Source organism: Perissodus microlepis, chromosome 10 (assembly GCF_051167445.1).
Source record: "Perissodus microlepis isolate ML-2025 ecotype Zambia chromosome 10, ASM5116744v1, whole genome shotgun sequence".
NCBI classification, from domain to species: domain Eukaryota; kingdom Metazoa; phylum Chordata; class Actinopteri; order Cichliformes; family Cichlidae; genus Perissodus; species Perissodus microlepis.
This window is the reverse complement of record NC_140470.1, coordinates 17,190,647-17,204,772: the sequence shown is the minus strand read 5'-3', so window position 1 is coordinate 17,204,772 and position 14,126 is coordinate 17,190,647. Positions and strand designations below refer to the sequence as shown.

Sequence of the window (14,126 nt, the reverse complement as noted above, 5' to 3'; positions counted from 1 at the left end):
CAGTGTGAACCTGCCTTCATCTGTGAGGAGCAAAGTTGCCAATCTTTGTGTTCTCTGGCAAATGCCAAACATCCGGCATGGTGTTGGGCTGTAAGCACAACCCCCACCTGTGGACGTCGGGCCCTCATAACACCCTCATGGAGTCCGTTTCTGACCGTTTGAGCAGACGTGCACATTTGTGGCCTGCTGGAGGTCGTTTTGCACAGCTCTGGCCTTTCTTTCCTACCCCACAGTACCTTCCCTTACCATTCGTTTCCTACTCTTTTACTTCTTCTTTGATGACGGTTGCCTTTCTAGATAAGCAATTTCATTTGCTCTGGGGCGAGTCACTGGCTTGGGTGCATTCTGGGACTGTCAGTTCACCAGTGTGCTGGCATGCTTCTTAACAAACACACCACTACAGCAAACATCTCAATTGTACTTGTTGATTTCTTCGACAAAACACTGAACAAAAAATTTACTTGTGAGTGTGCTGCCTGGTGCTTTTAAATTTTGTGATAATTTGAGCAGCCCAGAAAGCATCCCATAAATTAAATTATGTTATCGTATCTGAACATGTACACTAGTCATTAAATTAGATGGGAAAGAATGATTCAGGGTAAACAACTGCACCAAGGAAATTCCATTTTTCTTCTCAAAATGTAAAATGTCTGTTGAAAAATCACATTAAACAGAGATGTGATTAACTTTTTATTTTACCAAACATAACATCAATGATGACACAATCAGTCTTCATCAGAAGTGCTCAAATCGCTCTCAGTGGCATCGTCTGGAATGTCCTCCTCCTCCTCCGAGTCCATTTCCAGGAGTGGTTGGTGGCTGAGGATTCTCTTGTACACGTCCTTTACTTTGAGCATTTCAGCTTTCAGTTCACTTTTTTTTTAAAAACCAGGCTACAGAGTCCCTTCTGTGCATCCTCCGACATGCCAACAAAGGAGGCTGTAAAAAGAACAAAACAAATAAATATAAGTAAAAAAAAACAAACAAACAAAAAAAACCTCACCTCATAAACACAAGGAATTAGGATCCTGTAATTAAACATTTTTTTTAAAGGGAGAAGGCAGTGTTAGCTAGCAATCTAGATATAGGTAAAAGATCCAGTAAGACTTAAGCATCTGCTCTTATTTTCAATCGATTCATCAAAAAATTAATAAATAAAAGATGTGCTTACAGTCTGAGGAGATTGTCCCCAACACCACAGATCACATTCGCAACACTGTCCAGTGATGCCGCATCTCCCTGCAAAGGATCATCTCCTCCTCTCTCAGGCGCCTCACAGCCATCACCAAGACCTTTCTCTTTGTCCGGAGGTCAGCAGCAGCTACAGTTTAACAACATCAGATGGGAAAACATAGTAGCATATTATGATTCAAGAACAAAACATTCAACTACTGCTCAGATACTGGGAGCTTGTTTAAAAAGGATATTTAGAAATCAAGAGCTTACGTTCACTTGTGCTCTGCCAGGGCCAAATGTCGGTCAGCATGAGGGCATCACTGGATACGATTTGCTTTGTTGGTTCAGCGAGCTTGTTGTAGTCGTCAACAGCAGCCGCCAAGCGTTTCTTCTCAACTAAGATGACCTTGCGAATTCTGTGTCGCCTCTTGTTGCCATCTGTAAATAATCATAAAAAATTCACACCTTCACATAATGTATATAGTTACATTTTAATCTACACTCATCAATTTGTTTGCTAGAACAAATCACATCCAGCTTAAACAAACCTGGATCTGATTTTATTCTGTTTACAAAGTAGCTGTACAAGCTGTACAAACTAAGTATCAAACGGTCCATTTCAAAGAAACTGGGACGTACCATTTTGTCTGTAAAGACTTTGTGTTCGCACTCTGATGACGACGACAAGCTCCTCTATTCGTGCCTGCAACGCTCCAAGGCTGCCATCAGTTTGATTACTTTCTAAGTGAGAGGAATATTAATCAGAATACAGGATGAGTAACAGTCACCAAACTACAGTGGACTCTGTAATCACTGACTTGATGACATTCATTATAAGACATCTGGAGCCTTCATGTGCTGCATTATCATGAGATAACAAGTATGTTGGTGTTCAGGTTTATAAAACCAATTAGTACGACATCATTTCAACCCAGGTTCTATCCAATTTGATGAAACGCAACAACTCTGCCATAAATTCTGCTTTTACAAGGCTTATTTTTCATTGTTTGTTGACACTGTCAGAAAGATCTTAATTCTACCTTAAGTTCTTTAATGAGGCCATGGTGGGTCCTATTGTTATACACGAGTGCATTATATTGAGACTCACCTTCAGCCCATTTCTACACATCGGCCACCCATTGCTGCAGTGTGTCGTCATCCACACCCAGCTCATTTTTGGTCGCATTCAGGCTCTCCACTTGTTCTCTAAGGATCCTTATGATCTAAGAATACATTAATAAATGTCATTCATATTGACATTAAAAGAGTACTGGTGTTTTCCCCCATTACCACACACATTAAAATGGTTTTTGAAAAAAAAAAAAAAAATCACCTTTAGATATCTCTGGCTCAAAGTGCGGTCCAGTTGTTCCACTTTCCTTTTGTTCCACCCCAAAGCCAGGAGGGTCAGCATGTCTGTTCGCCCTGCATTTCAGTTAGTATACAAATAAGAATTAATGAGCAGGAGACTGAGTGGAATCTCAGACACGGACACATACCTGCTTTAGACATGTACTTCGTTGTGATGGCCGCCCTAGACAGGAAACTGTTTACTTGTTCCACCTCTTCTCCAACTGTTGAACCGGCCCCATCCTGAAACGCACCTCCCCATTTGATCTATAGAAAGGAGGTCACAATACATGACTGCTGAATTCATTCAACCTTATAACAAAATGTCTCAAACTAATCCAAAACTACAAGCTGCAGTATACCTCGCATTTCCAAGTGTGAGCCTTTGCATGCATGACGGAGAGAAAAGGAAGCATTGACAAGAGGTTCCTCAGCTCAGGGCACTGCTGAGCCACCTTGGTTAAATAGGGGAAATATTTACAGGCCACATCGGAGCAAAGGAACGTAATATGTCCTGGGACGTTAGCTGCCAACTTCCTCTGGAGAAAAAGGGGGTAAGCAAAGATCTCCCCTCGAAACATGTTCAATGCAGCTAAGAGGACTCCGTGGCGACAAACAGCTATTTCCATGCCCTCTTCATCCAACTTCCCAGTGGACTTTTTGGACGACTCCTTTGCTGCAGTCCAAGATGAAGATCCGCACAACCCATTCCCCGGGACCTATACACTCAAAGATTTTAACATAAAAGACATGACATGATTAAGCCCTATCAGGGACAAACTTTTTAAAACAAATGCATAACAATTAGCTGAATTAGCCTTGAGTCACACAAGACCTCATATCTCCCCAGGACAGCACTGATAACACAAAATAAAAATCATGTTGTTGTTTTTTTTAAATACACATGGTGAGAAAATTAAGTACACATTAAGATAAAGTAAAGTAAATAGTATTACGACAACACCAAGAGAAAAATAAAATAAATATCCACCCATCCATATATGTATACACACACACACACACACGTATGTGTATATGGTTATGGCATTAACGTCATTTTAACAAGATTAACGCTAACAGCACTAATATATGTGTGTATCTTACATGATTTGTGTGTCTCTGGATGTATTTCACAAACTCAGCAACTTCCTCATCTTTTTCAATGAAGACACCTTCAAAGTTCCCCTGCTCTGAAGTGCTGAACGAACACAGTGACAGTTGTTTGAAAAGAAACATTAAAATACATTTTTCTACAAATCCATATTTGACTTATGTACACAATGCATAATGTACCTTGCATTAGACTGAAAGTGATAAAGCTTGCGGTTTCCATCAACTGAGACGGCAAGCATGTCTGGAGTGCAGGCAGGGCAGCTAAAGCATGGCTCCTTGCACATCCTGTCCACCTCAACCTTTACAGCACTCCACTCCAAGAAACTTTTACTGAAGGCATCAGCTGATATTCGGCCAGTCTTTTACATAGAGGACATACAACAGAATATTCAAGGACAGTCATCATAAACATTGATTTGCACAATTTCCTTAAACTTGGCAAATTTAGAAACTCACCCTTCCAAAATGGGCTGTTCGTTCATCCAGCATTTTGACAAATGCCTTAAGTGACATCCCTGGTGCAGCCTTCTTAATGTCATAGAAAGACTGAAAGACATCCATTGAAAACAGGGTGCAGAAATTTAAGGTGCCAGGCCAATATCCACTACCCAGGATGTCCTTAACTGAGGGGGACCACATTAGGCCACAGCTGGTGCAGCTCACCACTGGCAGTGCAAGGTTATAACGGCCTTTAGAAAGGATAAGGATAAATTCAGTCATGGCTCAAAGCATTCATTTTTTTCATGTTGTTTTCAAATCGGTCTGGTAAATCCAAATGACCTTTGACAGGTGCCCACATATACTGCGGGCCGAGGGTAATTCAAACCAAGATAGCAATGCACAATTTGCAATAAAACCTCCAAACACATCTATTGTGTATGTAGTGTGTGACAAAAGGGCAACTTACCATTTATGGTTACAAGAGCCACAATTGCGCCGGGTGAAACCTCAACGTTACCTGTTGGGCAGTCACACACATGGTCTGGCCTTTGCACAGGCAACAGCCGAACTAACATTAAAACACACAATATATATAAAAAGAATTGGAAATTAACTGATACACAATAAATATACAATAACAGCACCCACTCATACTCGTACATAGCAAGAAATGCATAAGACTTAAAAACCGTACCTAAACTCTGATGAAGGCTGCAAAAACCCTCCTGTTACTGCTTCTCTGCTGTGCAGGACAAAGCGTGTGTGAACTGCAATATCACAGTCAGCACAAAGGAATGGAAGAGGCAGGCAGTCCAGACACCTCACAACTACTTGTTTGCCACACTGACACACACGGTGTGACTGTGGATCCAGAGTAGCTAACATATTGTCTATAAGACAAGGCCTGGCCTCTTTCCACTTTTGCAAGGACACCATATTTCTGATCGCCCAGTGAGTAGCAGCTGATTCAGATGACGTCTCACAAGCCATGGCTGCGTCCTCTTCTCCATCCTCCAACATCTGAAGGAGCTCCTGACGAAGCACCTCAGTTCCATACACTAACAGAAAAAAAATAAAGAAAGGAAGAAACTCTTCCACAAAGTGAAAAACACTCTAGGCAGTATGTTTCTTAGGACTGCACAAAAGCCCTGCATAACTCAACTATAACAACAAATATAAAAGTAAACAGAAATCACAATATATACAAGAAGGTAAAGTACCTTTTGTTGGGTTGACACTGGCAACATAACTAGGTTCTTCACGTGGACATTGATGCTGATCTCTGGACACTGGGGGGAAAAAAAGAGATTGAAGAATATTTACTTACTGAAATTCTTTGGTGAAAACAAGTTGTGAGATAAAATCAATGGTTGTGTGAACACTGACCACGTGGCATGCAACTAGTACTTCGACTGGTTGATGGTCTGAGGAATAAAATCTCCCTGTCTGTCACGTGTTTTCCAGCGCGCTGGTCTTGGCTGAGGTTCACTCTGTGCTAGTGATGGGATTTCCGGCTCTTTTTAGAGATCCGGCTCTTTCGGCTCGGCTCACTAAAAAGAGCCGGCTCTTTCGGCTCCGAACCGGCTCTTCAGGTTGTTTTGTTGCTTTAATTAATTTATTATTAACAATAATATAAAATTATGCACAAAAGGAATTACTAACATAAAAAAAGTGGTTTTATTTATATATGTTTATATATAAATATATGCGGTGGCCCCTAGAGACAAAACACATACAAACTCCAAAACACATTTCTAGCTTTAACTGAACTTCCAAAGCAGAGCTACTAGATCACTTAAATTACACAATTGAAAGCATGTGTGTATTGTTTGTGTATTTATACACAGGCACTCATATATATTCAAATAATTTAAAAAAAAAAAAGGTTCATTTACCTGTTACTACCACACACCAAATCCGGTCGTTGGTACTTGCTGGCTTGTGTAGCCACAAGATAACAAAAGCGCAACACTGCGCCCAGCATCCTGGAGCACTTCTGTTGTCTTTTGTACGTGTTTTGAGTTTTTATGTGCTTCTGAGTTTTTACGTGCTTCGGAGTTTGTACGTGTTTTTACGTGTTTTGGAGTTTTTACATGTTTTGGAGTTTGTACGTGTTTTTACGTGTTTTGGAGTTTGTACATGCTTCAGAGTTCGTATGTGATTTGAAGTTTGTATGTGCTTTGTCTCTAGGGGCCACCGTAAATATACTTTTATTTATTCACTCCACATAAAATGTAATAAATAAATCATATAATACAAAAAAACAACTATTCACATTTCAACTTTTAACTATTTAAATTTTCAGCTTTTTCCTTTTACAAATTTAAAGTGAAAACAACACAAAACACTGCAAACCACAACACAATTAAATATAAATTATAATATGAAAACAAAAAGAACATGCATATTCTCTGTCATATGGACCTGCGTGAATAAACTTTCTGAATCCTTTATCATCTGCAACCAAAAATAGTTGTGGATGATTACTATACCTTTCTAATGTGACGTTGTTGTCCCTGGCTCTCTTTCTCTCTCTCTCCCTCCTGTTCTGTTCCTGTGCTACTGAGTGTAACTACCGCCCCTCCCCCCTCTGCCCAGCGTAAATAATAATAATAATAATAAACTTTATTTATAAAGCACACTTAAAAACCAAGGGTATGCCAAGGTGCTTAACAAGTAAGATAGAGAATAGGAGGAGGATAATAGAAATAAGACCAAAGCAAGTACTAAGTATGCAAGAAGATAACTGTCACTGATACATAGGAAAGCAACAGGTACAGAGCAAACAAGAATTTAAATGAGCATAAAAGTGTATGATATAAAATCATAAAAGAAATATTCAGTAAAGCAGAGTGCAGAGTGAAGCGGAAAAAAAGTGCGAGAGAGAGGGTGAGAGAAAGAAAAAAAAAAAAACCCACGTGACTGCTCGCGATAAGGAGCCGGCTCGCGTCGTTCACGTCAAAGAGACGGCTCTAAGAGCCATTTCGTTCGCGAACGACCCATCACTACTGAGGAGTTGGCAACACTGTGCGCGAGGCTGGTGGAGCGCAAGAAGACGCCGCAGAGTTAAGAGAAAACTGATATGAGGAGGGGATTTTCAAACCTAAATGTCAGTAGAACACTTGAAGATTCAAATAACGACTCTTTGAAGCATTTTCTTTTTTTGGCAGTAATTGAAGTTCAGTTTCCTAGTAGTCTCCCAGTGATGTGTGGGAAAGCTTTAGAAAGCTCGCACGCAGGTCTTGTTGTTCAGGTAAAACCTGCCGTTTAACCTCTCTGCTGGCAACAGCTGCCAATAACAGTTACATTGCTGAGATTTTTCTCACGTAACTCATAAACACTGCTGTCAGAGTACGTAAGCTCTGAATTAGTGCCACTGACTACATTTTCTTTCTAGAACAGGTACTATACACTATACACACACAGAAGAGAGCTAACAAGCTTTCATTATCTCCTCTCTAGTTTTCTTGCGCCCTTTCCTCAGTGGTAGGCGATGGGTGAACCTGCTGAATTACTGCTCATCAGGGACCAGTATGAGCTGGCGTTTCATTCTTTGAGTCGTGGACTGGCTGCTGAAGAGGCAGAGAAAAGAGCCGAGGCCCTCGAGTATTACAGGAAGGGTCAGCTGCACCTCACTCAGGGACTGGAGGTTCCCACTGGAGGGCAGCGGCAGCAGGGAGCGAACTGGGACACAGCCCGGCACCTTCAACAGAAGATGAGGGATACTTTAAAGACGATTGAGAACCACCTTTCTGACCTGGAAACATCTCAGCTTATTATAGCAGCAAACCAGAGAGACCAGCTGTTGAAGGATCTTTCTGCTCCCCATCTTTATCCAGACCTGGCACCTAACGGCCAGCCTCCCCAAAGCTCTGTCCACCATCTCTACCCCACCATACCTGCTACCACCCACAACATTGTCCCAACCCCCAACACAGTCCCTGTCAGTCCTGCGTCCCCTCCTGCTCCAGACACACTCCCTGCAGTGGTTTCAAAAACTATAGCCATGGCCAGTCCAGCAGAGCAGCCTCCAGCATACACACCACAGCCCACAGATGGGCACCGTATTCTGGCTTATGCTCCTGTTGAAGGTGGCTTTTGTCCAGGAAGACAGACTGGAGCAGTAGCAGGAGAAAATGGAACTGAACTGCTATGCATCCCTTCCGGGGTGCAGCTGTTTTTTGTGGCACCAAACGGGCAAGTCAGCTCACTCTCCTCTCCAGGCTACCTTCGCATCATTGTGGTGAACAGTCAGCAGGATTCCCCTGCTGAAAAACCTGCAGTGTTTTTACATGTAAGTATATTTGTTGTTAAGTGTATGTTAACCTGTGAGAGTGTGTATTTTAGAAACGCATTTTTATTTTGGGCGTGTGTCCTGAAGAGCAAGCAGGTGTGACCCCAGGGGAATTGTTTCTTCTCTTTGAGAAGCCTTTCATAACTCTGAGTCAAAGAAATGTTCCTCTTACAAATGATGACGTGTTTTTGACACATTCCTTAACCACTTAAAACAAAAGAGAAGTTCCCTACAATAATAAATACACCTTTTAAATGTATTTTTTTATGTACAAGTCGAACAAGACAGTGTGGGACTCATGTTTCATATTATAATTTATGCTATATGCAAGGTTTACGTAATTTATACTTACTTTTTATAGTAATGTAGCATGAGAAAATTAAAAGGTGCCACTTTTATTAGTAAATTATGGTATTATAAAGTCTTAAGTCATAAGTTTTTTGTAGACTGCAGTTTATGGATATGTTTAGTTCAACAATAAGTATGTGTGTCTACAAAATGTTGGAACTGAGTGCTAAAAAGGCAGTGTTGTTAACTGATTTCTTACACCTTTTTTTTTTTTTAGCAACAAATGGGGGATTAGATGTATTTATTTTCTGAAAAAAGGCCTTTAACATTTTTTAAAAAAAATATTAAAATAGTGACATATTAATTTTTAATCATGCCACCAACTGATAGATTGCCCAAATGCTTCACCCTCAGCTTGCAATCCCATCATTGTTGTTACACTAAAACAGCAATGTTGCAGATGAAATTGGTTGCTGAAGTACAAATGCTTATTATTTATTAGACTGTTAAATGAATAGCATGTTACTGTTGCTAGTTTGTAACAGTTTCATTTGAGACTTATTATAGCTTGTTCATCTATAGAACAGATATTCGTTGCTTAATCTTTCCTGTGCGACAGTGTGACTTTATCTACTTTATATCCATTCATATCCTTTTTACTTTGTGCTTTCTGGCAACCTTCTGTGTGATGGCTTTTGTATTGAGTTTATATAAAATACCAATCTATTCTGGCACCTTTACAAAGCCTGTATTATGCTGTGCTGTAAACTGCACTGCAACCCATGACTCTTGTTTCCCACCCGACCAGGCTGGTAGGCTGCTCCTGTATTCTGTCCTTGCTTTGTTTTGGGCCAAGACAATGGTCCCATTAACAGATGACTCTGCGCTTCTGTTGTATTGCTGTTCAGTGTCCTGTGCCCTCACAGGGGTCATGTTATCAGCCAGCATACCAGTGGTACGATGCAGCAAGTGTCTGTATTTTGCCTCAGTTGAGAAGTGACATTAATCCTGGATCCTTAAATCCTACAACGTGTCTATAAACAGACTAGAGGACATTGTAAATACTTGGAAATGAGAGTACAGTTTTATGCTCAAAAGAGAAAAAGAAAGCACAAATCCTCGGGAAACCCTTCAAACCAAATCTTATAATATCTTCCAGTGAAGTTATTTGATGAAATAAATTGCATATGGGACATATTCCCCCTCATGGAAACAAACACTCAGCAGATGTTGTCATTTCTCACTCTCTGTGTCATATTAAAGATTTCAGGTTTCTGTTATAAACAGCAGATGTGGATCTAATTTCAAGGACTCTTAACATTCATCACCTACATATTTTAATGTCATTGTGTTTTCCAGGTATGCGATTGGATGTACCCACTGACAAAAGACACCCCAGTGCTGCTGGCTAACTCCGGGATCTTTATGTTCCCTGACTCCTTGGCAGAAATGCCAGGGTGCTATGCGGGTATAGTGTTGTCTTCTGAACTGCCTCCTGCAGACCTGCAGACTTTTCAGGACCTCCTGTCACAGCTTGCTGAATTCAGGATCCAGGTCAGCTTTTACTTCCTTTAGGAAACAAATGCAAGGGTGTGTATGTGTTGGAGCAGAGCTTTGGTGCAATTTTTATAGGATGTTTCCCCTGGTTTGAAAACAGAAAGACCTTGTAGGTAGTAGCTCCTGATGGCGCCTTGGAAATATTATACATACATATACTGTCAATTTGCTAACTAGTACAGGGAAGATGAAGCTTTTTGAGGCCTGCTATTTATTTGTGCCCAAAAATGATCATTGGGTATGTGAGGGTGTAATGATTTTATCTCTCCATTTTTACCTGTCTTATTGTCTCTATCACAAAGGTTAGCTGTAAAACTACCCAAAACTGTCAAACTGAATTAAAAGCCTTGTGAAACTCTACATTCAAAGCAATTTGTTATATTGTGTCCATGCATTTAAACAAGCCCTGATTTAATACCTGGAAACGATGCAAAACAAACTCACTGTCTTAGTGAGTTGTCTTAGTAAAAGCATTAATTGAACCTTTTTGTGGAAACTGAAAACTCATGTTGTGGCTGGTTTAAGTTGTTACACTAGATATACTAGAAACACATTTTTCTTTGACACTTCTTTGACACAGGAGGAATGAAGTGGTTATGTCATGTTGTAGGTAAAAAAATAGTCCATGCCAACTCTGTTTGGGCGTACTTTTTTTTTTTTTAAAGCAACCCACCCACTGTTTTTGTCCCTTGACTTAACAGGGTCCAGAGGGCACAGAGTCAGAGGTAATCAACTTGAGTACGAAAGTCCCCCTTAATCCCACAAAAGAGCAAGTAGAACCGACTACATCAGGAGGAGAGCAGGAAAAACTACCACTTCCTGGATGGAGTGAGAAGATGGGTCAAGGAATCTTGACAGGTGAGTTTATAAGCAAGGGTCCTAATGAAGGGGGAAAAAAAAACAACTTGTATATATCCCTTCAAAGTGTTGTATTGAATGCTTATACATTAGACATCCCTCTGTATAAAAAAAATGCCCACTAGTGGGTGTTGTTTATCTTTGTAATGCCCTTCAGTGCTTCAAAGAAAATGTTGTTGAAATAGCTTTCATATAGTTTTATTAGAAATTTTTTAAATGACAGTTTCTTTGCTGTTGTACATTCACTATCTCCAATATATCTCCATAGGAGCGCTTCGGTTGAGTGATTCACTGATAAAAGGAGCAGAAGCTACTGGTAGGGCCATTCACAAAGGAGCAGCCAAGATTCGAGACCAACTCACACCTGAAGAGACTCCTTCAGAGGTCAGCCCCAGTACCACCAAACGTCTGGAGATGGCTAGAAAGGCCACTGGGGGTGCTGTTCGAGTCAGCCAGTTCTTGGGTGAGCACTACTTTGAAATAATCCAAGACATCGTGTTTTTAAGTCATGGAATCTCTGAACTCTACTTCCAAAATAATAATGATTACCTTTCTGTATCTTTAGTGAATGGTGTAGGCACAGTAGCAGAAAAACTGGCAGAAAAGATGGCACCTCATGTGAAGAAACATGGTGCAAAACTGGTTCCAGAAGCTTTGAAGAAGAAAGAAGACGGCCAAGCTTCCAAAATGGATGGAGCCAAGTTTGTAGCGGTCAGCACTGTGCATGGTATGTACAAGACTTCAGGATGTTCACAACAAGGTTACAGTGCAGTAAAAAAAAAGTACTGAAATGAGTAGACTTGTTTCACATTTACCAAAAAAAACCACGCTGATGAGTCTCAAGACTTTTGGAAAAATATTCTGTGAATTGATAAGACAATTTTTTGGAAGGTTTGAATCCCCTCTTCTGCCATAAAGCTAACATAGCATTAGTAAAAAGAAGATCATACTATTAGTCAAACATGGTGGTGGTAGTGTGATGGTCTGGAGACTGGTTTGATGCTTCAGGACCTGGAGAACTTGATGGAAATCAATTATGCTCTGTATTAGAAAATCTTGAAGGAGAATATCAGGCCATCAGTTCACATCCTGAAGCAGAACTGTGTTTGAGTTATGCAGCAGGACAGTGACCTGAAACTCACCAGCAAGTCCACGTCTGAATGATTAAAAACCCCCCAAATAAATGTCTTGAAGTGCCATAGTGAAAGTCTGAACTTAAAGCTAACACAACCAGTTATTAGGTTTAGAGGGCATTTACTTATCTTTGTCCAATATTAAAATTTGATTGATGATCTGAAACAACACCTGTGTGACAAATATGCAAAAACTCAAGGAGAAGGCAGATGTTTTTTCAAGACGCTAAATGTTAATCAGTTAAAAAATTGTGCATAAACTGATATAATTCTCATGTCATCACTAGCACTAACTCTATCACATTAAAGTTCTAAAGTATAAGGTTTCTAAAATCGGTGATATTTTGAACTAGGTTTGGCTACCATTTGGTCCAGTCTGGAGACTGGAGCAAAACTTGTTGGGAAAAGTGTGGCAGCAGAGACGGTCTCAACTGTCACTTACAAGTAAGTTCATATATTTTAATTAATTCATGCTTTAGTATCATGAGTGGATTAATGTTATCTTTTGTTTCCATCTTGTTTCTGAACCTGTTTGGTCATTTTAAACATCAGTACCAAGCTGGATCAGAAACCAGTCTGATTCTTACCTACTTTGCCTCTTTCTTCTTGGTATGGTGGTGCTCTGACCTGCTTTTCACACCTATTTCTTTTCAGATTTAGGGGCTTAGAGAATCTTTTAAACTTGTCCAGAAACATATGACTGCACAGCGGACTAAAGGAAAAGGCTTGTAAACTAACACGTGTACCTGCTCAACCCTTTAATGCACACAGCAGTAAACTGTCAACAAGATAAATACAACACAACATAATGCGGAACTAACTTAATCAAAATGGCATTTCTTAGTCATACATGTCAGACACAGAAAGTATGTGTTTTGGTTTCTGTTTTTACTCTTTGTAATTTAAAACCTTGCCTAAACAGGATACGTAACAGATTGGGTTTTTCCTTTGCTCTAGCCCCATAAATGCAACACTGCTTTTATGCTTCGTGTCTAATTCCCTCTGTATGTTATGCAAAGAACATTAATGGCTTTGAAAACATAGGTGACCTACACTCAGTGATATGCCTGAACACCTCCTGTGTAGACAAATACATCCCTGGAGTTGGTGCTACTGGGCTAATGTTCTGTTTGAGCTGTGGCTTCTGTGTAGACACAATATAAATATCAGGTGTCTTTCTGGGTCTGTCCATGTTACTGTTACATGTCAGCTGGGTGGTGATGCTTATGCTCTTCATACTATTTATCTGTAGATATTTTCCATAGTTTGTTGTTAATAAACAGCTATAAATAATGATATGACTGTGTTTTCCTAATTCTTTTGTCTTTTTATGTGAATGACTGTAGTAAACAAACTTTCCCCAGATTTCAATTCACATGCTCATTAAATTTTCTTCCATCACACAACTCTACCACCATTTCTGTAACCTCACCACATTAATTGTGGTGAAGGTACGGCAACAATGCAGGCGAAGCCACAGACACTGGTCTCCAGTCGGTGATCAACATTGGCGTGACTGCAAACAACATCGATAATGTAGGCATCAAAGCCTTTTTCAAGAAGGCCGGCAAGTGCACGGCCAAGGAATTGGCCGCAAAATCAAATGAAGAGAAAAAGTTGCAGAAGGAAGTACAAGAGGATGAGGCTGAGGCAAAAGATGTACAGAAGAACAAGGAAGAAGAGAAGAAAAAATAGATTTCCAGTGCATCTTAATGCCTTCCTGCATGTTTTATCTTTGATAGGGATCTTATGAAAAATAGACCTTTCAGTTCTTTGCTATATTTTGTCATGTCCATGTGAACATACTAGAATTAATTTAACACTGAATGGAGTTTTGCTTCTAATTTTAAGTTGTTTAAGTCTGTGTTTCATTTATATACAGATATTAAGATATTCATGTTATATGTACAGATAGT

The 14,126-nt window shown here is 40.0% G+C and overlaps 2 protein-coding genes across 7 annotated transcripts; one reads left to right on the top strand and one right to left on the bottom strand.

Annotated features, from left to right (window-relative positions):
- Positions 1 to 677: 677 nt before the first annotated feature.
- On the bottom strand, positions 678 to 4,789 carry LOC146379174 (uncharacterized). 3 transcript variants are annotated; one of them, XM_084942538.1, is made up of 11 exons: positions 4,547 to 4,789; positions 4,096 to 4,328; positions 3,820 to 3,998; positions 3,631 to 3,724; positions 2,889 to 3,245; positions 2,676 to 2,793; positions 2,510 to 2,601; positions 2,285 to 2,399; positions 1,447 to 1,614; positions 1,172 to 1,321; positions 678 to 939 (listed from the first exon to the last, which is right to left on the bottom strand). In XM_084942538.1, exons 1-8 carry the CDS (start codon positions 4,740 to 4,742, stop codon positions 2,298 to 2,300), a joined length of 1,371 nt encoding a protein of 456 aa, XP_084798664.1. In that variant the 5' UTR covers positions 4,743 to 4,789; the 3' UTR covers positions 678 to 939; positions 1,172 to 1,321; positions 1,447 to 1,614; positions 2,285 to 2,297. The 3 variants fall into 3 exon arrangements, with proteins under 3 accessions (XP_084798664.1, XP_084798665.1, XP_084798666.1); XM_084942539.1 differs by having other exon boundaries at positions 1,453 to 1,614; XM_084942540.1 differs by having other exon boundaries at positions 4,096 to 4,594.
- A 2,347-nt stretch (positions 4,790 to 7,136) lies between these two features.
- On the top strand, positions 7,137 to 14,028 carry sparta (spartin a). 4 transcript variants are annotated; one of them, XM_084942534.1, is made up of 8 exons: positions 7,137 to 7,333; positions 7,543 to 8,374; positions 10,022 to 10,216; positions 10,921 to 11,077; positions 11,346 to 11,540; positions 11,643 to 11,804; positions 12,564 to 12,654; positions 13,662 to 14,028. In XM_084942534.1, the coding sequence occupies exons 2-8, from the start codon at positions 7,574 to 7,576 to the stop codon at positions 13,903 to 13,905; spliced, it is 1,845 nt and encodes a 614-aa protein (XP_084798660.1). In that variant the 5' UTR covers positions 7,137 to 7,333; positions 7,543 to 7,573; the 3' UTR covers positions 13,906 to 14,028. The 4 variants fall into 4 exon arrangements, with proteins under 4 accessions (XP_084798660.1, XP_084798656.1, XP_084798658.1 ...); XM_084942530.1 differs by lacking the exon at positions 13,662 to 14,028 and adding an exon at positions 12,865 to 13,506 and having other exon boundaries at positions 7,143 to 7,333; XM_084942532.1 differs by lacking the exon at positions 13,662 to 14,028 and adding an exon at positions 12,865 to 13,506 and having other exon boundaries at positions 7,172 to 7,189.
- The last annotated feature ends 98 nt before the right edge of the window (positions 14,029 to 14,126 follow it).

What these genes read in the sequence shown, in the direction of transcription:
- LOC146379174 (XM_084942538.1), bottom strand. Translation starts at nt 4,742, where the DNA reads ATGTACGAGTATGAGTGGGTGCTGTTATTGTATATTTATTGTGTATCA. An exon ending in CTCACACTTGGAAATGCGAG is followed by an intron (nt 2,794 to 2,888) that starts GTATACTGCAGC and finishes TCCTTTCTATAG; the next exon opens with ATCAAATGGGGAGGTGCGTT. An exon ending in GAAGTACATGTCTAAAGCAG is followed by an intron (nt 2,602 to 2,675) that starts GTATGTGTCCGT and finishes ACTGAAATGCAG; the next exon opens with GGCGAACAGACATGCTGACC.
- sparta (XM_084942534.1), top strand. Translation starts at nt 7,574, where the DNA reads ATGGGTGAACCTGCTGAATTACTGCTCATCAGGGACCAGTATGAGCTG. An exon ending in AACCTGCAGTGTTTTTACAT is followed by an intron (nt 8,375 to 10,021) that starts GTAAGTATATTT and finishes TGTGTTTTCCAG; the next exon opens with GTATGCGATTGGATGTACCC. An exon ending in AGCGGTCAGCACTGTGCATG is followed by an intron (nt 11,805 to 12,563) that starts GTATGTACAAGA and finishes ATTTTGAACTAG; the next exon opens with GTTTGGCTACCATTTGGTCC.